The sequence below is a fragment of the Narcine bancroftii genome, chromosome 4 (genome assembly GCF_036971445.1).
Source record: "Narcine bancroftii isolate sNarBan1 chromosome 4, sNarBan1.hap1, whole genome shotgun sequence".
NCBI lineage: Eukaryota > Metazoa > Chordata > Chondrichthyes > Torpediniformes > Narcinidae > Narcine > Narcine bancroftii.
The window spans coordinates 301,824,272-301,846,841 of NC_091472.1; the positions used below are offsets into that span (position 1 = coordinate 301,824,272).

Genomic DNA, 22,570 nt, shown 5'->3' on the forward strand with positions numbered 1-22,570 from the left:
CTCTCGGCTTCTCTTTGTTTGGCTATACACCTCTCCCTGTGCTAGAGATTTTTCTCTGTCTTAAGCTCACATGACCATGGGACATAGCAGTTGCCATCACATCCAATGGAAGGTGTCAAAAGATGCCAGAGGATCAAGGTGATTTGTCAATTAATGGAACAGGTGCAACCAGCCCAGAACAACAGCCTACACTCAAAGTCTGGCCATGGTCTAGCTCTACACTCAAAGTCTGGCCATGGTCTAGCTCCACACTCAAAGTCTGGCCATGGTCAAGCTCCACACTCAAAGTCTGGCCATGGTCTAGCTCTACACTCAAAGTCTGGCCATGGTCTAGCTCTACACTCAAAGTCTGGCCATGGTCTAGCTCCACACTCAAAGTCTGGCCATGGTCTAGCTCTACACTCAAAGTCTGGCCATGGTCTAGCTCTACACTCAAAGTCTGGCCATGGTCTAGCTCCACACTCAAAGTCTGGCCATGGCCTAGCTCTACACTCAAAGTCTGGCCATGGTCCAGCTCTGAACTCATCTTAGAGCTAGTGGTATGCAGTCCCAACTGCACACCACTAGCCTTCAAAGGCAGTCTCTTTGTACTGAATCACTGCTGGGGAGGATCAACAGAGTACAAGGATTCACACCAGGTTTCCGGCATAGTAGAGTGTGCAAACAGAGTAACTAGTTTTAGAAAAGTAAAGGGAAACAGATTAAGTACCTATGAGCATTTGAATGCAAGGACCAATAGTGCTATGACAAATCAGTATTCTGTAGGACATTCTAACCTGAGTACTAATGTACACCTTTCATTTCCTCTAGCAGAATTAACTCAGGAAAACTCCACAATATTATTTCTAATGAATGCTGAGCTCATACATAAAGGCCCAAATTTTGCAGAATGGTGCTTGCTGTCAGATTCCATGTTGCCCACCATTAAATTGCTCACGTCTTTGAGGGTAAAAATATGCACCATGTTACTCCCTGATCTGATCTGTGAAGTTATGTGATGCTTAATACTCAACATCTTAGGTGCAGGCAAGATCCTGCAGAGAAAACATTTTACAGATGGGAAAGTCACACCTTCACTTTTGTCATGTCAAAGCTGTCAAGCTTATGGAATAATTTCTATTGCCTTGACATGCAAAAGCATTGCAAATAAAAATTAATAAATTATTAAAAAATAGAAAGCATTACAAATAATTTATTTATTCTTTTATTTCTCTCTTCCGGTTGTAAAGAATTAATTAAAGTAAATTAGTTTGTGGCTCTTGTAGCAAGCCTAAACTGTTGCAGGGCCCATGAACAGACTCCTCATTCCAAGTGCTGGCAAATTTTAGGAAGCACACAATCAGCAACGAGGTTCACGTGGACAGATTTGATGACTAGAATCAATCACCTAGTTCAGCATCTGAAAAGTATACACTGATGTACCAAATTGACTTATATTTTAGATAAAAACCAAAATGCTAGAAAGTTTCCACCAGTTCCAAAAAGACTACTGCTTGATTCCGCCCTGCTCCAGCTCCCTCAACAGCCCCTAAGGCTAGAGCTGGATGAGGTCCTCACCCAGGATGAGACATATAAGGCAATTGAACAACTGAAAAGTGGCAAAGCAGCAGGTATGGATGGAATCCCCCCAGAGGTCTGGAAGGCTGGCGGCAAAACTCTGCATGTCAAACTGCATGAGTTTTTCAAGCTTTGTTGGGACCAAGGAAAACTGCCTCAGGATCTTCGTGATGCCACCATCATCGCCCTGTACAAAAACAAAGGCGAGAAATCAGACTGCTCAAACTACAGGGGAATCACGTTGCTCTCCATTGCAGGCAAAATCTTCGCTAGGATTCTCCTAAATAGAATAATACCTAGTGTCGCCGAGAATATTCTCCCAGAATCACAGTGCGGCTTTCGCGCAAACAGAGGAACTACTGACATGGTCTTTGCCCTCAGACAGCTCCAAGAAAAGTGCAGAGAACAAAACAAAGGACTCTACATCACCTTTGTTGACCTCACCAAAGCCTTCGAAACCGTGAGCAGGAAAGGGCTTTGGCAAATACTAGAGCGCATCGGATGCCCCCCAAAGTTCCTCAACATGGTTATCCAACTGCACGAAAACCAACAAGGTCGGGTCAGATACAGCAATGAGTTCTCTGAACCCTTCTCCATTAACAATGGCGTGAAGCAAGGCTGCATTCTCGCACCAACCCTCTTTTCAATCTTCTTCAGCATGATGCTGAAACAAGCCATGAAAGACCTCAACAATGAAGACGCTGTTTACATCCGGTACCGCACGGATGGCAGTCTCTTCAATCTGAGGCGCCTGCAAGCTCACACCAAGACACAAGAGCAACTTGTCCGTGAACTACTCTTTGCAGACGATGCCGCTTTAGTTGCCCATTCAGAGCCAGCTCTTCAGCACTTGACGTCCTGTTTTGCGGAAACTGCCAAAATGTTTGGCCTGGAAGTCAGCCTGAAGAAAACTGAGGTCCTCCATCAGCCAGCTCCCCACCATGACTACCAGCCCCCCCACATCTCCTCGGGTACACAAAACTCAAAACGGTCAACCAGTTTACCTATCTCGGCTGCACCATTTCATCAGATGCAAGGATCAAAAACGAGATAGACAACAGACTCGCCAAGGCAAATAGCGCCTTTGGAAGACTACACAAAAGAGTCTGGAAAAACAACCAACTGAAAAACTTCACAAAGATTAGCGTATACAGAGCCGTTGTCATACCCACACTCCTGTTCGGCTCCGAATCATGGGTCCTCTACCAGCATCACCTACGGCTCCTAGAACGCTTCCACCAGCGTTGTCTCCGCTCCATCCTCAACATTCATTGGATCGACTTCATCCCTAACATCGAAGAACTCGAGATGGCAGAGGCCGACAGCATCAAATCCACGCTGTTGAAGATCCAACTGCGCTGGGTAGGTCACGTCTCCAGAATGGAGGACAATCGCCTTCCCAAGATCGTGTTATATGGCGAGCTCTCCACTGGCCATCGTGTCAGAGGTGCATCAAAGATGAGGTACAAGGACTGCCTAAAGAAATCTCTTGGTGCCTGCCACATTGACCACTGTCAGTGGGCTGATATCGCCTCAAACCATGCATCTTGGCACCTCAGTTCGGCGGGCACCAACCTCCTTTGAAGAAGACCGCAGAGCCCACCTCACTGACAAAAGACAAAGGAGGAAAAACCCAACACCCAACCCCAACCAACAAATTTACCGCTGCAACCGTGTCTGCCTGTCCCGCATCGGACTTGTCAGCCACAAACGAGCCTGCAGCTGACGTGGACATTTACCCCTCCATAAATCTTCGTCCGCGAAGCCAAGCCAAAGAAGAAGACTGCTTGGCATACTCCCACCCCTTCCCAACAACCACTCCCCTTCTTAAAGCAGTTTTCAAGTAACCACAGATGCAACACCCATCCAACTATCCAGGAGCCTAAATAGTCTTTCCAGGTGAAGTAGTGAATCTTCCACATTTTCCAATCGAGTCCACGGTATTTAGTGTTCATCTTGCGGTCTTTACTATTCTGGAAAAACCACATACAGATCAGGTGACCACTCTGTGATCACTTCCTGAAATGCACGATCTATAAAATACTCAGCTGCAGGGATGTTTCACAGTATGGCAGCATGAGCTTCACCAATTAGCAAAAATTCATGTTACTGTAGTTCAGGATACAGGTAGCAAGTTTGGAGTACATGCTTATGTTATAAATTTGGATGTAGAAATTTTGAGTATTTAAGACTGATTGAAATCTCCTCCTTCCAAAAATGTGGCCTCCTCTCTATCACCATCAAGTCAGTCCTTCTTGCATCATCTCCATTTCCCATTCATCTGCCCTGGCCCACTCTGCCCCAGAAGATCAAGAACATTGTCCTCACCTACCACCATCAGCCACAGCATCCAATACATTAACCTCTGCTATTTCATTCACCTACATGATCCCACAACTAGACATCTTCCCCTCTCCACCTTTTGTACGGACCTCTACCTCCCTGACTCGCTCGTCCACTCATCATTCCCACAAATCGCCCAATTTGCACCTTCCCCTATGGCCACAGCAAGTCCCACACTTGCGCCCATACCTCCTACCTCACCACCATTCGGGGCCTCAAAACAGTGTATCTGCAGGTGTCATCTACCAGTAATTCATCTGGTACTCCCGTTGTGGCCTTCTCTACATCAGAGAGACTGGATGGAGAGTAGGAGATCACTTCACTGAGCAGTTTTGTTTTGTCCACATCAGTTAACAGTCCAGATCAAGGATCTTCCAATGGCCAACCGTTTCAATTTTGCGCCCCACTCCTGCTCTGACATGTCTGTCCATGGCCTCGTGTACTGTAAAACCAAGGACACCTGTAAATTGGAGATGCAATATCTAATATTCCATCTAGGCACTCTCCAACTGGATGGCATTAACATTGTTTTTTGTTTCTGCGAACCCAATCTTCATTCTTTCTCTCTTCCCCATCCCTCGGTCTTCTTTTCTCTAGCTCTCCATCTCTTCTCTCTCTATTTACAGGACCACCCTCCCCCCCCACCCCCTTACCCTGTTTGCTGTTGTGTACTCCCTCCCTTATCCACTATTACCTCCTCCTGTGGGCCTGTGTTCTTCTCCCTGCACCATTTTGTTGGGGTGCCTACCTATGTTTTTCTCATACCTTTAAGAAAGGCTCAGGCCCAAAGTGGTGGTTATGCATCTTTATCGTTGCTACATAAGTACCTGTTGAGTTTCTCCAGCATTGTGCTTTTACTTTAATCGTGATGTCTGCTGACTTTTGCATTTTACTTGGAAAGTAGTTCTTAATCAAATATACAAGAAAGATCACAACCCTCTTTATGTTTGAAGATGCCATGCCAAGACAGAACAAAGGAGTTCCTGTGCCTGGAAGTCTAGCAACTGGCATCAGAAACCAACTGCTCACTCTTCCAAAAATCAAACTGCCACGTTGTTAATGGGTGATCTTTAAACATTTCTGAATAGAGCAATGCCTCTGTACACTGCTTGACTGAGACCATATGCAAAAGCTAAGCAGAGCAGGCTGACTTTGGAATTGTTAAATGTGGACACCAGTGGGCAAAATAAGAAATGCATGCTATTATTTATAAGAACTACATTTCATAAATACAAGAATCAACCTGACAAAAATTGAATATTGTTCAAGTTTCAGTGTGATTAATTCCTGTTGCTCAGTTAACTTTAGAATAATTAATAAATGATTGTGGTTCATACCAAATAAATGATGAATGAACAACCAAAGCACAGCAGTATAAAACATTTTGTTCTTGAAAGCTGCTCAAGCACCAGTGCTTTATAAAGGAAGATGTATGTTATTAGCAATGTTATCATCAGGTACCCAAACACAATTTGCTGGAGGAAGTTAGTAGGTCAAACAGCATCAGTGGGAGAAAAAGAACGATTGACGCTTTAATCCAAAATTCTACATCAGCATTGAGGATTGTACAGAAGCAATGTGAAAGAGGACACTGTGGGAGGGGTGAGGCAGTGGCCCCCACACAGCAATGACCAACCAGCAGAGGCAAGAGACAGAGGAGCGGCAGATGCTAAAGGGAGAGAGAAACAAGGAAAACAAAGGGTTTCATCCATTGGAATCTGGTAAGAGATGATAATGGTGGTATTAAGAAAACCCAGATGGAATCAGTGGGAAGGGGTAGAAAGGGGAAGAGCAGAAGAATAGAGTGGGGAGATGGGGTTTTCAGGGGATGGAACAAAAATGGAGGATGGAAGAGCAGAGGGGTACAGTAGAAGAAAGTGGGGACTCCTTACCTGAAATTTTAAAAAAATTCTATGTTCAAGCCATTGGGCTGCAAACTGCCCAGGCAGAATACAAGGTACTTCAAATTGAAATGTTTATCATTCTTTTTCTCCTATTGACTGCTTCTTGACCCGCTAAGTTCTTCTAGCAGATTGTATTTGGTTTCAGTTTCCAGCACCTGAGTCTCCTCTGTTATTCAAAGGTAGTTCTATTTGAAACTAGCTCTTATTCCTTCCTCTTTCCAGTCACAATGCCATATTTCTCCAAGTTCATACTGCTACACATTTTCTCCCTGCCAAACTTGCCTCAATTCAAGAGCCCCTTAGTTTCTACATGCTGTTGCCATCATGTCATTTTTTTTTCAGTTTCATGCTGAGACTTTATCTCCAGCAACCTCTGCAGCGTCATTCTCCTCTCCTATTCTCATCAATATTCTTAGATTTTGACCTCTCACTTTAGAAGTTTAGACAATGTTATATTGTCATTCCCCTATCTTCCAAGTCTGTCGTACTCTACGCCAATGCTAACTTCAATTTGTAGTTAATCCAAGCGACTGAGCAGCATATTACAATGTGGGAGAAAGTTTGTGTCTTGACCATAATTCTTGCTCACAACATACAATCATTGAGAACAGCAGGTGGCAGGAAACAGCAACGGTGAAAATGAAGTTGGACTGAAAACAGAATGTTGCACTATATGCATAATGGGATCGTCCAGAACAGTGGGCAGGTTCATCATTCCCATGATGGCCTGAGTTCAGTCACCACTAATTTAAGAGAATTATTAGTCTAAGATATTATTTTAGTTTAGGAATTAAAATCAATTTTTTTTCTCCACGAGAATTTTGTCAAATATTCTAGAAATTGAGAAAAGCTGAGACTTCATTATGTTCCATTTAGAAACTGACAAAGAAGCCTTAGATTTTATATCCATGCTGGATAAGAAAAACATTATTAAACAGAGTTAACTTGCTTATAATATACAAACAAGCAGAACTCAAAAGAAACTGCAATGGTTTCCTTTTTTATATCCATGCTAGATAAGAAAAACATTACTAAACAGAGTTAACTTGCTTATAATATACAAACAAACAGAATTCAAAAGAAACTGTAATGGTTTCCTTTTTTCTTTTAAACCTTTGGGTTTTCTTGATGGATTCAGTACTTGGGTTCAGTATGAATGATTATACCAATATGGGAGATCATGCAGGGTTTGTTTTTATTTGCTAAACATCAATGTTGATGTGGCAAGATTCATGCATCAAACAGCTGGATCCTGCCACTACATTCGGAGTTACTGGAGTGGATCAGTTAATTTGCTTTATTTCAATAGCTTAAATATAGATTCTGGTTGAAAATCCATTTAATAAAGCAACAAATGTTTTCAGGGGATGGAACAAAAATGTACATTTATTTGCTGAATAAATGTATTCAGCAAATAGTAAATGAATATTTAGGAAAATCTATAGAAGGGAATTTATTTATTGTTCCTCTTCAAATATAAAATTCATAAAATATACTTACCCCGTGCTATTTTTAAACAAAATTTAAATCTTTGATAATGTCTCTTTCTTGCAGCGAGGTGGAGACAAGAACCAATTTTTTCCCAACTTACTAGATTTCTAGTCTTTTCTTTATCTTGCTCACAAGAAACATCATGTGAACTTGAAGGCGATGGAAGGCTGCTGTCAGAAGCGGCAGGTTCTCTACGACTATCACCAAACCAAGAAAAAGGCATGCATGTTGGGATAGAGGAAACTGAATCTGCAGGTGAAAGGTTGCCACCTGACCTTTCAAGCAATTCTCTTGATCCCCTGACAAACAAAAACAATTTTAAAAAATGTGAATTACAGGATAAGAATATGCAAAACCCATTTAAAAATACTATTTTATGAATGCACAGTGCATGCAAATTATGCAGTTACAATTTCATTGCACATATTTAAATATCATGTGAAAAGATTAACTGACATAATTAGTAGCAAGATACCTGCCTGCTATCAAGTGAAATTCTGCAATCTTCTTTATCTAATTTCTTGCCTTTTCCACCAGATTTCCTTAATCCTCTTTTTATTGAAGTGAAAAAGAGATGGGAAAGCAAAGGAGGAAAAATTAATGACATAAACAGAGAACATTATACATATTCCTCACGACTGCTAATCAACAGATAATACTTTTAAACAACATAAAAAACAATTTTACAAGTTTTTACTTTTTAAAATATTACCTGTTTCTTTTTTGAAGTTTCCTGCACCTGAAATTCTATTCTAATGAAAATAAGTTTCCACCTTATCATTATGTTGTTTAATTACATAGAACATCACAGCACAGGACCTTCAGCCCATGATGTTGTGCAGACCTTTGTTAACCTAATCAACAATCTATATCTCCTTTACCTCACACCCTTACCCACTATTTTAATTGCAATGATGTGCCTGTAAAGAGTCTTTTATATGTCCCTATTGTACCAGCCTTCATCACCACCCCCGGCAATGCATTCTAGACAGCCACTACTTGCTGTGTGAAAAAAAATCTTATCCCTGACGTCTCACCTAAATTTTCATACCCACACCTTGTACCGATGCCTTCCGGTGTTTGCAACTCATGGTCCTGGAGAAAGATGTTGGCTGTCTCCCTATTTATGTCTCAGTCTTGTAGATTTCTATTAAGTCACCCTTCATCCTCTTCATTCCAAAGAGTAAACCTTGCCTCATGAGACATACTTTTCAATCCAGGCAACATCCCGGTAAATGTCCTCTGCACTCTATCTAAAGCTTCAGTTTAATTGTCAGAGTACATTCATGACATCATATACAACCCTGAGATTCTTTTTCCTGCATGTGAGGCAGAATTACCACTTATTGGTAGTGCAAAAAACATTGTACTCAACATACACATGTAAGCAAATAAAGCAATGTAAACAAACTGACTGTACAACACAGAGAGAGAAGAAAATCAATAAAATGCAAAAGTAAGTCCTAAAATGGGTCCTTAATGTAGTTTATTGTTGAGGAGTCTGATAGTGGAAGGGTAACAGCTGTTCCCGAACCAGGTGGTGTGAATCTTGTGGCACCTAGACCTCTTTCCACATTCTTCCTGTACCCTTCTACAAAATTCACTCAGGTATGGATCGCATGCTTCACGACTTTCTGAACAAGTCTACCACGGAGAACCTTGTCAAATGCATTACTAAAATTCATATATACCATACACTCAATTTAATTTTGTTACTTCCTCAAAAAATTATGATCACAGGAAACAGATAACTGTCTTTGCTACTCAGTGGCAAAAAGTTTGATTTAGTTTTGTGTCACAGTTAGGCAAAATACATGGGTTCCCAATTTTAATGAACCGAGTTATAACCTTCTTCTCAATACCGAGGGCCAGTTGTTACTAAGCCTCAATTTTCCAAGTGTCTTCCTCATAGGCATTTCCTCAGGATTAAAATGGACTTATTTCCACTCCAGTTTGTGGGATTTGACCACAAATTCTTATGTCAATGAGGCAAGCCAGGACCAATGGCACAGACAGGTTGAGAGATGGCCAACTTCTTTTGCTGCTTTATGCATGGCTTCATGGTTCTCAATATCAACCCATATGCTTCTCCACCACTTTGAGTGGTCATGGTCCAGAAATCCCAGGAGACAGTGGGAACATTGCATTTCTTCCCAGAAGTTTTGAGTACATCCTTGAATCTTTTTTTCTGATCCACTAGATAATCTCTTCCCATGGCAGAGCTCAGAAATAAAATCAGTTTTGAGAGACTGGTGTCATGCATGTGGGCAACCTGCTATGCTGGTGTAGCTGAATGACTGTGATTAGAGCCTTCGCACTGATGTTGGCCTGGAAGAAGGTTCCAACTTTGGTTCACTTATTCTTTCAATAAATTTGAAAGATTTTCCAGAGATAGCATTGCTGATTTCTATTCACTGAAATAAAATATAAATTGAAAACTTTGTACTGTATCATGATTCTGAATCTAACGATTCTGAATTTTAAAACTGATTACAGGTAAATGCATGCCTTGCATGTAAACCTCACATCCTCTGACTAAATACTAATAAAACAAACGGATGAAAGCAACCATGCTACTTGCACAAGAATAGAAGAAAGTAGATGTAGGCACTTGGCCCTGAAACCTGACCCACCATTCAATATAATCCTGGATGATCTGCCAAGAGCTATTTCCTCTTCTGTACCAGTTCCCTAAAGTCCTCAATCTTTCAAAAACGGATCAACTTTATCATTAAATATTCGCAATGATCTAGCTTCCACAACCCTCTAGAGTAGAGAATTTCAGAGATTTGCTATCTAAATGAGTGAAGTTTCTATACACTTTGTTCTTAAATAATGTCCCCATATCTTGTAACTATGCTCACTCATTTGAGGTTTTGACATTAGAGGAAACATCCTGATATCATCTCACATAAGGCTTTCAAAAGGTTTCAGTAAGATTATCCCCCATTTTCATAAGCTCCAAAGAATATAGAGCTAATATCTTTAGGTGCTTACAATTAGTTAAAGAAATTGAATTTGGCCACATTATGGAAATAAAATGTGAATTTAAGTTCAGGATTAAGCAAACTGATGTTAATCAGGATCAAGCAAACTGATGTTAATCACTTTCCGACTCATCTTAAAATGTGATTTGGGTAAAGTAAGGCACTGATAATCCATCACCGTTGGGAGTTTCATATTGCCAGACTGGCACATTCCATACTCTTATTCATACCCGAACACACTTTTAATGATGCTTTGTTAAATTTTCTATTCAATCTAGAGGAGGGCATGAAAGTGGGCCCAGATGACTTCAACGGAAAGGGGGGCACATTTGACTTCAAAGGAATGCGGGAAATGGGCCAAGGAGTGTTCAATGAGAGAGCGAGAACTAAGGCTATAGTGAATCTAAATGAGCAGAACCAGGTGAGTCAGATGGTATTTCCAAACAAAGGAATAGTGGATTATCTAAGAGTTAATGTCGTATTATGTGGATTCTGAATTTAGTAGGTCAGAATGAAAATCATGCAAAATAATTTCAAGACTGTGGAGATCTTACCCAAAATCAGCAAATCTTCTTTTGGATTTTCCTGATATATTTTCACTTGTATTAGTTGTTTCATCTTCATTTTTCTTGCCTTCTGCCAATACAAAATAATATTTTTCCATTTTATGACTTTGTTTTTATAAATCAAGTGTACATTACACTAAGAAAAACCTAAGCACTATTGAAAATATGCCTCAAACTTCCTTCTAATTTAAATGCCAAAATTAATACACAGGTAATGCCACAAATGGACACTAATTCATACACTACTGATAATTATGTTTTGGGTAATCATTGAAGATGAACTTCCCCTCCTCCATCCCAGCAATTGGTTTCCACTGTAGAGATTAACATAATAAGCTCTGAATAATTATTAAGTGATTACCATATTTCTTAAAAGTCATAACATACAGTGGTGAATAATTTACCTGCACCAATTTTGGAACAAAATGTTATCCAAGTATCGGTTTTGTGTTTGAACCCAGTTTACTTTTGACAGGTGAATGAGCCATGTGGAGCATCACAGCCAAAATCACTTCTATCACCATGTGCACTTGTTAACAACACTAATTTATAAGATGGCTCTTATTTTTCCTTGTGATAGCCCCAAAATAGTGAGACCAATTGAAATATCTCTGGTATCTTGAGATCTGCAATTTTCAAGTAACCAACAGTGGAAAAAATGATTTGCACTTATTTGATGACCCTCATGGCCCAAGTCAATAACGTCCTGTTGAAGTACACTGAATGGAAATAAAACACATAAGGCTGTAGACACCGTAGTTGAAGTAAAAACACTATGCAGGAGAAACTTATCAGGTCAAACAGAATACTTTGTATAGCAAAGATAATGGTACAAAACCAACATTTTGGGCTTGAGCCCTTCATTAAAGTTTTTTTTTGGTCTGACATCACTAGGTCAGTGCGAGAAAGGCTTGAACCCTTCATTAAGGGTTTTTTTTGGTCTGACATCACTAGGTCGGTGTGAGAAACAAAATTTCCACTGAGTTTTGGGCTTGAGCCCTTCATCAACATATGACAGAATGTTGGCAGGCATCCATACAAATGGTGGGGGGGTGGGGTGGGGAGGAGCATGGACTCAAAGGCAAGAGGTATTAGTTGGATAAGGGAGGGAGGACACAACAGCAAGCAGGGGAGGAGGAATGGCTCTGTGAATAGAAAGGGAAGGGGTGAAGAACTAAAGGAAAGAAGACAAAGGGAAGGGAGGGAGAATACATTAGCAGAAACCAGAGAAGGCAATGTTAATGCCATCTGGTTGGAATGCACAAACGGAAAAATCAAGTGTTGTTCTTCCAATTTATTGGTGGTGTTGGTGGGATGGTACATGAGGCATGTGTGACATGTGTGGACAGACATGTGTGCAAGTGGAACACAGAATTGAAGTGGTTGGCCACTGGGAGATAGACCCCTGTCATTGAAGTGGACCAAGCGAAGCTGCTCAGCAAAGTGATCCTTCAGTCAGCACCCAGTCTCTCCAATGTAGAGAAAGCCACAAAGGGAGCAAGGGATGCAGTACATCGGAAAGATTGAGAGCAGACTGGGAGATTGCTTCGCTGAGCACCTTCGTTCTGTCTGCATCAGTGACAGGAATCTCCAAGTGGCCAACCATTTAAATTCTGCATCCTATTCCAATACTCACATGTCTGTCCATGGTCTCATATATACTGTCTCACCAAGACCACCTGTAAATAGAAGAAACAACACTTGATTTTCCATCTGGGCACTCTCCAACCAGATGGCATTAACATCATCTTCTTTAGTTTCTGCTAACCCATTCTCCATTCTCTCTGTCTTCCTTTTTCTCTTTGACTTCTTTCCCTTAGCTCTTCATCCACCTCCCTCTCCATTCACAAAGCCATCCCTTCTCCCTCTGCTTGCTGCTGTGCCCTTCCTCCCTTATCTCCTGCCTTTGGGTCTCTGCTCCTCCCCTACCCCTCCCATGCCTACATGCCTGGCAGATCATTCAGGATTATATTGAATGGTGGGTCAGGCTTCAGGGCCAAGTGCCTACATCTACTTTCTTCTATTCTTGTGCAAGTAGCATGGTTGCTTTCATCCGTTTGTTTTATTAGTATTTAGTCAGAGGATGTGAGGTTTACATGCAAGGCATATATTTACCTGTAATCAGTTTTAAAATTCAGAATCATGATACAGTACAAACTGAAACGTTTGTTATGAATCTTTATCTTTGCTCAAATAAACTGACCTGCTGAGTTTCTCCAGGCATTGTGTTTTTTTCTGAAGTACACTGAATGTTGTATGAAAAGAAGCAGCCAATATATGGAAGTTTTACCTACAAAATGACCAGATAATCTGCTTTATTGCTATCGACTGAGTAACAGATGCTTGCCAAAATTCTCTGGAAATACTTGTTCTTTTTTTAAAGGGGATTATTAGTTTCACGTCTTATCTGAAAGACTAATCCTTCATTAAATATACTGGTACCTAGCTTAGTAATCATAATGCCTGCCTAGAAACAAGTGTGTCAATAGAATTAGCACAAAAATGGGTCATTGCTGGAGACAAATGGCAAACATTTCATATGTTGCCTGTTCCCCTTGAATCTATAGTCTTTCTCATTACACTCTCCTTGGTTGTGTTGGTAGCTCCATCTCTGTAGCTTTCATCAGCCTGGTGATTACTCTAATGCACAACCCCAACAGTGGTTGCTAGCCATTGAACTTATTATCTTGGAGAACACTGCCTTGGAGAGAGAACAAAGAATAAGGGAATTATTAGCTTTCATCGCATCACATCAAATGGTAAGGGGCTCTGTAGTATCAGGTATTTTCATGCCCCAGCTCTCACCATGTCAGCTAAGGCACAGTCTGAGGCCCACACGTCAGCATCATTTGCCTGGCATATTCAGCACCAGCCCTCTCAGGCAGCTTCCCCACATTGAGCCATGGGCTATGTTACTTTGTGCAATCACTGGTACAGATTTATTCTGATCTGGTATCATAAATGGTATCATAAATCAATCACGCAAGGCATGTTCTTGTGAGTGTTGAGACCAAGACCAAAAGCACTATAAAAAATAGATGTTCTGTGGGGTAGTGCCAAGTTAGCTACCAGTGGACCTGTCTGTTAACCTATATTATACAGTCAAATATCTGAAGCAAAATGCCTTGGAGATGAGAGCACAAACTACCAAGTCATTAATCTTTCTACATGTTCTATTTTGGATGCATTGACAATGTTTACTAAAAATGCAAGTATTAATCCATCAGATCTATTTACAACCAGTTGATTCTAGAATAAAAATAGATACTGAAAGAATAGCTCATTATTTTGTCAGGAATGAAATGGCAAAAAAATGAAAAATTCTTCACTTTTTCGAACATTAGCAAGGTTTATTTAAGTTTTGCATCCACTGAATAATTAGCAGTCTAAATTGGGTCAAAAGGAATACAGGTGGAATTTGTTTTTAAAATTGAAAGTCGCAGATAAAAATATTTTAAAAAAATAAGAACACCCACCATGAACAACTTTCTGTAAATGTATGCCAAACTTCAACTGAAAATGCATTGGCATTAACCATCTTAAACAAATAAATAAATACATCCAGTGAAATTTTAAAAAATTAGACGTAGTACAGGAACAGGCCCTTCTGGCCCACAGCCCATACTGTCCAAATTCCTCAATTAAAGATGAGGTTGCTGATCTGAAGCTTGGAGGAAACCCACACAGACGTGGGGAGAGCGCACAAACTCCTGCCAGAGAGCGCCGGATTCCAACCCAGATCACTGACACTGTAATTAATAGCATTGCACTAACTGAATTGCTAACCGTGCCACATGCATTTAAATTCTAAATCAGGTCACAGTAAAATCTCAAAAAAACTAGCTCTGTATTACTCAGCTTGACCACAAGCATATAATACACACCTTGTACTCATCATCCACAATTTAAGTGCACATGTATGATTATTTTGGTGTATAATTTAGAATTACAAAACCAGAAACTGGATATCCAAAATACAAATAGTGGCATGGAGGATGTTAGGCATATATAAATGGAGAGAGAAAAGCATGGTTGATGTTTCAGGCCACTGACCATTCAATTTAGAAGTCACTAACATGAAACACTAATTTTGTTCCCTCTTTACTGATGTCCTTTCTCACATTTTTTGTTTTACTCAAAACTCAGAATTACTGAAGCTATTTAGAAAGCAATCAATCAAATTCAGAGAAATGATAATTAAAGTGGGTTTACCATTAGTCTCTTTTCTTTTGCCTTTTGATTCACGTTTCCTTATCTTTATAAGAAATGATGAAGGAGAATTTGATGGTGCTGTTATTTTAGAAGGAGACTGTTTTGAGCTTGTACTACTCTCGGCTGTCTTATGAACTGGCGAAGAACAAGGTGATGCAGAAGGGCTTTGATCATGCAAGCTGACTGTGCTTGCCACATCAGACTTTTCCCCTATTGCTTCATCTTTTGTGGATGTCTCAAGTACAGAGATAGGTGTATTTTCAACAACTTGTACTGAACCCAAGCTACTTGGAATACATGATGCATCAGATTGCTGAACATCTTCATGATTATCCTCCTCTTTATTATTCTGAAAAGTGAGAAACAATGTTCACGTTAGTTAACACAAGCAATGTTGGATAGCTGAAGATTTTATATGTAAATGGAATTCAACATTAATTTTGGGTGTAAAAGAAGCCCCATTATTAAAACATAATTAATATATGGAATAAAATAAATGATCAAATCAGGTCTAGCTCAAAAATTTCATGTTTTCATGTTGATTTGAAAATATAAATAAAATGATTTAAAAAAAAAACATGCAAATGTAGGTATTACATTTTGATGAAAAGATTCACTAATTTGACCACTGAAAAAAATCTCAGAAATTGGTTATTTAAATTCAGTTTCTCCATGTAATTGTTGAAAATAATACATTTCAGCAAATGTTTTTATTTCTTCAAGATATTTACGTCAGGCCGTTGTTCATTGACTACAGCTGTAGTCAACACCATCAGACCAGCAAAATTAGTGACCAGACTGAGGGATCTGCGACTCTGTTCATTCCTCTAAAACTGGAACCCCGATTTCCCTGTCAGCAGACCCCAGTGCTCATTAGTAACACTGACTACTCCTTGCTGACCATCAACACAGGAACATTAGGAGGTTGTATTCTTAGTCCAGTGCTCTATTCCCTGTACATTCATGACTGTGTAGCCAAGTTCAGCTCTAATATTGTCTATAAATACAGTGCTAGCACTGGTCTCTATTTCACTAATGGCATCTATGCAAAGCATTGCCTTAAGAAGGGAGCCAACATCATAAAGCATCCCCATCACCCTGGTTACAACCTCTTCTCACTGTTATCTTGGAGAAGAAGGTGCAGAAGCCTCAAGTCTTGGTTCAAGAACAGTTTCTATCAAATGACTATCAGGTTCTTAAACCCCCCCCCCCCCCCTCCCTTACTACATGAATAATAAACTAACTTGACAACAGAAAAAGAACTGTCTGCTCTATTGCATCGCCACTTTTTTTTCCTGCACTTTGGTAACTGATTATTTATTATCCATCTTTTGTATTCATTACCTATTTTAAATTTATTTAATGTATACTGTTTTTTAAAAAACACAAAGTACCTGTTTGGCTGCCGAAAGAAAGAATTTTGGTCCATATATGAATTCTCTTTGGTTTGGCTTCGCGGACGAAGATTTATGGAGGGGTAATGTCCACGTTAGCTGCAGGCTCGTTTGTGGCTGACAAGTCCGATGCGGGACAGGCAGACGAGGTTGCAGCGGTTGCAAGGGAAAATTGGTTGGTTGGGGTTGGGTGTTGGGTTTTTTCTCCTTTGTCTTTTGTCATTGAGGTGGGCTCTGCGGTCTTCTTTTTTTTTTTTTAAATTTTTTATTTTTCACACCATAAATCACAATAGCCATGATATACACTTTTTCTTTTCCACACATTTACAGTGACATTTTCTCCCTCCCCCCTCCCTCCTCCCAAGCCACCCCCCCACCCCCCCCCCCCCCATCCATTTTAGGTATACAATCTAGGTTGCATTAATTCAGTTAGACAATGTTGTCATTCAACAAAAATACACCAGAAATTCTACTGAGTCCATTCTTTTCTTTTCTTCTCCTTCCATCAACTTAGGTAATGTTTGTTCCCGGTAGGTTTTCGCTATTGTATTTAATGTAAGGCTCCCATACTTGTTCGAATATTTCAATATTATTTCTTAAACTATATGTTATTTTTTCTAATGGAATACATTTATTCATTTCTATATACCATTGTTGTATTTTCAAATTATCTTCCAATTTCCAGGTTGACATAATACATTTTTTTGCTACGGCTAGGGCTATCTTGACAAATCTTTTTTGGGCATCTTCCAAGTCAATTCCAAATTCTTTATTTTTTATGTTACTTAGGAGAAAGATCTCTGGATTCTTTGGTATATTGTTTTCTGTTATTTTATTTAATATCTGATTGAGATCATCCCAAAATTTTTCTACTCTCTCACATGTCCAGATTGCATGAATTGTTGTTCCCCTTTCTTTTTTACATCGAAAACATCTATCAGATACTGTTGGGTCCCATTTATTTAACTTTTGCGGTGTAATGTATAGTCTGTGTAACCAATTATATTGTATCATACGCAGCCTCGTATTTATTGTATTTCTCATCGTTCCAGAGCATAACTTCTCCCATGTTTCCTTTTTTATCTTTATATTTAAATCTTGTTCCCATTTTTGTTTAGTTTTACCATTTGTTTCCTCATTTTCCTTTTCTTGCAGTTTAATATACATATTTTTTATAAATCTTTTGATTAACATTGTATCTGTAATCACATATTCAAGGTTACTTCCCTCTGGTAAACTCAAGTTGCTTCCTAATTTATCTTTCAAGTAGGATCTCAGTTGGTAATATGCCAGCGCTGTATCTCCAGTTATATTGTACTTATCTCTCATTTGTTCAAAGGATAAGAATCTACTTCCTGAAAAACAATTTTCTATTCTTTTAATCCCTTTTTTTTCCCATTTTCTAAAGGCAAGGTTGTCTATTGTAAAAGGGAGTAGCTTATTTTGCGTCAATATTAGTTTTGGTATTTGGTAATTTATTTTATTTCTTTCTACATGAATCTTCTTCCATATATTGAGGAGATGGTGTAATACTGGAGAAGTTCTATGTTGTACCAATTTTTCGTCCCATTTATATAATATGTGTTCAGGTATCTTTTCCCCTATTTTATCTAATTCTAGTCTCGTCCAGTCTGGTTTTTCCCTTGTTTGATAAAAATCTGATAGGTACCTTAATTGTGCGGCTCTATAATAATTTTTGAAGTTTGGCAATTGTAAGCCTCCTTGTTTATACCATTCTGTTAATTTATCTAGTGCTATCCTCGGTTTCCCCCCTCTCCATAAAAATCTCCTTATTATTTTCTTTAACTCTTTGAAGAATTTTTCTGTCAGTTGTATTGGCAATGCCTGAAATAAGTATAGTATCCTTGGAAAAATGTTCATTTTAATACAGTTTATCCTTCCTATCAGTGTTAGTGGTAGCTCTTTCCAATGCTCTAAATCGTCCTGTAATTTTTTCATTAGTGGATTGTAATTGAGTTTATATAATTGGCCTAGATTTTTGTTTATTTGCACACCTAGGTATCTTATTGCCTGCGTTTGCCATCTGAATGGGGATTCCTCCTTAAATTTTGAGAAATCCGCGTTATTCATAGGCATTGCTTCACTTTTATTTACGTTTATCTTGTATCCCGACACTTCTCCATATTCCTTCAATTTCTTATATAGTTCTTTTATTGATAGTTCTGGTTCTGTTAAGTACACTATCACATCATCCGCAAACAGACTGATTTTATATTCCCTGTCTTTTATTTTTATTCCTTTTATATTATTATCTCTTCTTATCGATTCTGCTAGTGGTTCTATAGCTAGCGCAAACAATAATGGTGATAGTGGGCATCCCTGCCGCGTTGACCTGCTTAAGTTAAATTGCTTTGATACATGTCCATTTACTGTCACTTTCGCTAACGGTCCCTTATATAATGCTTTAATCCAATTAATATACTTCTCCGGTAAACTGAATTTTTGCAATACTTTGAACAAGTAATTCCATTCTACTCTGTCGAAGGCCTTCTCTGCGTCTAAAGCAACTGCTACTGCCGGTGCTTTATTTCCTTCTACTGCATGAATTAAGTTAATAAATTTACAAATATTGTCTGTTGTGCGTCTTTTTTTGATAAATCCAGTTTGGTCTAAATTTACCATTTTCGGTACATGTTCTGCTAATCTGTTCGCTAATAGTTTAGCTATTATCTTATAATCTGTGTTTAGCAGAGATATTGGTCTATATGACGCTGGTGAGAGTGGATCTTTCCCTTGTTTTAGTATCACTGTAATTATTGCTGTTTTACATGAATCTGGTAAGTTTTGTGTCTCATCAATCTGGTTGATTACATCCAGGAGGGGCGGTATTATTAGGTCTTTAAATGTTTTGTAGAATTCTATTGGGAGTCCATCCTCTCCTGGTGTCTTATTATTTGGTAAATTTTTTATTATCTCTTGTATTTCTACTGTTCCAAATGGTTCTGTTAATTTATTTTGTTCCTCTATTTGTAGTTTTGGTAGTTCAATTTTAGTCAAAAATTCATCTATTTTCCCTTCTTTCCCTTCGTTTTCGGTTCGGTATAATTGTTCATAAAATTCTCTGAAGTTTTCCTTAATTTCTTTTGGATTATATGTAATTTGTTTGTCTTTTTTCCTTGTTGCCAATACCATTTTCTTAGTTTGCTCTGTCTTAAGCTGCCATGCTAGGATTTTGTGTGTTTTTTCCCCTAGTTCATAATATTTCTGTTTTGTCTTCATTATATTCTTCTCCACCTTATATGTTTGTAATGTTTCATATTTTATTTTTTTATCCGCCAATTCTCTTCTTTTGGTTGTATCTTCCTTTATTGCTAATTTTTTTTCTATGTTTATTATTTCCCTTTCCAACTGCTCTGTTTCCTGATTATAGTCCTTCTTCATCTTGGTTGCATAACTTATTATTTGCCCTCTAATGAATGCTTTCATTGCGTCCCATAGTATAAACTTATCTTCCACTGATTCCGTATTTACTTCAAAGTACATTTTTAATTGTTTTTCAATAAATTCTCTAAAATCCTGTCTTTTAAGTAGCATGGGGTTTAATCTCCATCTATACATTCTTGGAGGGATGTCCTCTAGCTCTATTGCCAATAACAGGGGTGAGTGGTCCGATAATAGTCTAGCTTTATATTCCGTTTTCCTAACTCTCCCTTGAATGTGGGCTGATAACAGGAATAGGTCTATCCTTGAGTATGTTTTATGTCTAGTCGAGTAGTATGAGTATTCCTTTTCTTTTGGGTTTTGTTTCCTCCATATGTCCACAAGTTTCATTTCTTGCATTGATTTAATTATAAATTTGGTTACTTTGTTCTTCCTGTTAATTTTTTTCCCCGTTTTATCCATATTTGGATCCAAATTCAGATTGAAATCCCCTCCTATTAGTATGTTCCCTTGCGTATTAGCTACCTTCAAAAAGATATCTTGCATAAACTTTTGATCTTCTTCGTTAGGTGAATATATGTTAAGTAGATTCCAAAGCTCTGAATATATCTGACATTTTATCATAACATATCTCCCTGCTGGATCTATTATTTCCTCTTCTATTTTAAATGGCACATTTTTGCTAATTAATATAGCCACTCCTCTTGCTTTTGAATTATACGATGCTGCTGTTACATGTCCTACCCAATCTCTCTTTAATTTCTTGTGCTCCAATTCAGTTAAGTGTGTTTCTTGGACAAATGCTATATCTATTTTTTCCTTTTTCAGTAAATTTAGTAGTTTCTTCCTTTTAATTTGGTTATGTATTCCATTAATATTTAGAGTCATATAGTTCAGCGTAGCCATTTTATATTTTGTTTATCTTCTCTTTCCGTTTTTCCATCATTACCTTTCCTCCTTTTCCATTTCTGTTTTCTTATTTTCAACTCTTTACCAGACAACATTCCTACAACATCCAACATTTTCCTTATTCTCCTATTTCTATCTTCTTTATCCCCAATCTCCCCTTCCCCTCCTGAGTTGCCCTTTATCCCTTGTCGGACAACCACATCTCCCCTCTCCATTTGGATTTGCGAATCCACTCGCAAGCGTCAACTGATTTTGCAGTGACCGCTCTTTTCCCCCACCCAGCCCCCCCCAGAAAAGATTTCGCTTTTTATATGTCACAAAGGTCACTCTTTTAATTCCCTCCTTATTCTCTCTATTCCATTTCCTTCCCTTATTAATTCTTGTCTATACTCTCTATGTTTTCCTCTAATTACAGATACTTTCACATATGCCCATTGTCTCTATTCACTCTTATACCTCTTTACCCGCATACATATCAATCGTGGTCATTTTTACCCTCCTTACCCGTCTTCATCCCTCAGTCTATTTTTGTCTTTACCCACATACATATCAATCGTGATGATTTTTGCTCTCATTACCCGTCTTCATCCCTCAGTCTATTTTTGTAATTGTTCTGCAAATTTTCGTGCTTCTTCTGGATCCGAGAATAGTCTGTTTTGTTGTCCTGGAATAAATATTTTCAATACCGCCGGATGCTTCAGTGTAAATTTATATCCTTTCTTCCATAAAATCGCTTTTGCTGCATTGAACTCTTTTCTCTTCTTTAGGAGTTCAAAGCTTATATCTGGATAAATGAAGATTTTTTGCCCTTTATACTCCAGTGGTTTGTTGCCCTCTCTTACTTTTTCCATTGTCTTCTCCAGTACCTTTTCTCTTGTAGTATATCTTAGGAATTTTACTACAATAGATCTTGGTTTTTGTTGTGGTTGTGGTTTAGGGGCCAATGCTCTATGTGCCCTTTCTATTTCCATTTCTTGCTGTAGTTCTGGACATCCTAGGGCCTTAGGGATCCATTCTTTTATAAACTCCCTCATATTCTTGCCTTCTACATCTTCCTTAAGGCCCACTATCTTTATGTTATTTCTTCTGTTATAATTTTCCATTATATCTATTTTTTGGGCTAGTAATTCTTGTGTCTCTTTAGTTTTTTTATTAGATTCCTCCAATTTCTTTTTTAAGTCTTCTACCTCCATTTCTGCTGCTATTGCCCGTTCTTCCATCTTGTCCATTTTTTTCCCCATTTCTGTTAAGGTCATATCCATTTTATTTATTTTCTTTTCTGTGTTGTTTATTCTTCTTCTTAAATCATTGAATTCCTGTGTTTGCCATTCTTTAAATGACTCCATGTATCCTCTAACAAGAGCAAGTATATCCTTTACCTTGCCTTTCCCTTTATCTATTTCACTGTATTCTTCCTCTTCTTCTTCCTCTAGGTTGACCATCTGTTGTTTCTTTGCTGCCCTTTCCTCCTCTTCTTTCTTGTTTCCATTGTCTTCTGTGGTCTCTTCTTGCTGCAGGTGTTCTGCAGCTGTCGTTGCCGGCTGTGGAGATCGACTCCCCAGCTGGTCCCCCCTCCCGTCGGTGTGTTTTTTTTCATGCGCGGTTGCGCACTTTTACTCGGCTCTGTGAGCCATTGTTGTAGTTCTCTTTCTACCGACCTGAGGTAGTGGGGTCTTCTCTCCACAGCGGGCCTCTTCGGACAGGTAAGGCCTTCACCTTTTTCCTCCGTTGTCTTCTCTTCCTCTCTTCTTTCCGTTGATTTTGATTTTTCTCCTTTTGTCTCCATCTTCTTTCCACCTTTATAC

General features: G+C 38.8%; 1 protein-coding gene across 4 annotated transcripts in view; it reads right to left on the reverse strand.

Annotated features, from left to right (window-relative positions):
* Positions 1–22,570, reverse strand: part of LOC138762180 (neurabin-2-like) — a 121,539-nt gene that overhangs the window by 13,770 nt on the left and 85,199 nt on the right. Inside the window, exons 12-16 of one of the 4 annotated variants that reach the window (XM_069935737.1) lie at positions 15,061–15,409; positions 13,052–13,138; positions 10,837–10,918; positions 7,775–7,846; positions 7,396–7,594 (exon numbers count right to left, since the gene is read on the reverse strand). In XM_069935737.1, the coding sequence (XP_069791838.1) occupies positions 7,396–7,594; positions 7,775–7,846; positions 10,837–10,918; positions 13,052–13,138; positions 15,061–15,409 (789 nt within the window). The other 3 variants (XM_069935740.1, XM_069935738.1, XM_069935741.1) reach the window with 3 other exon arrangements.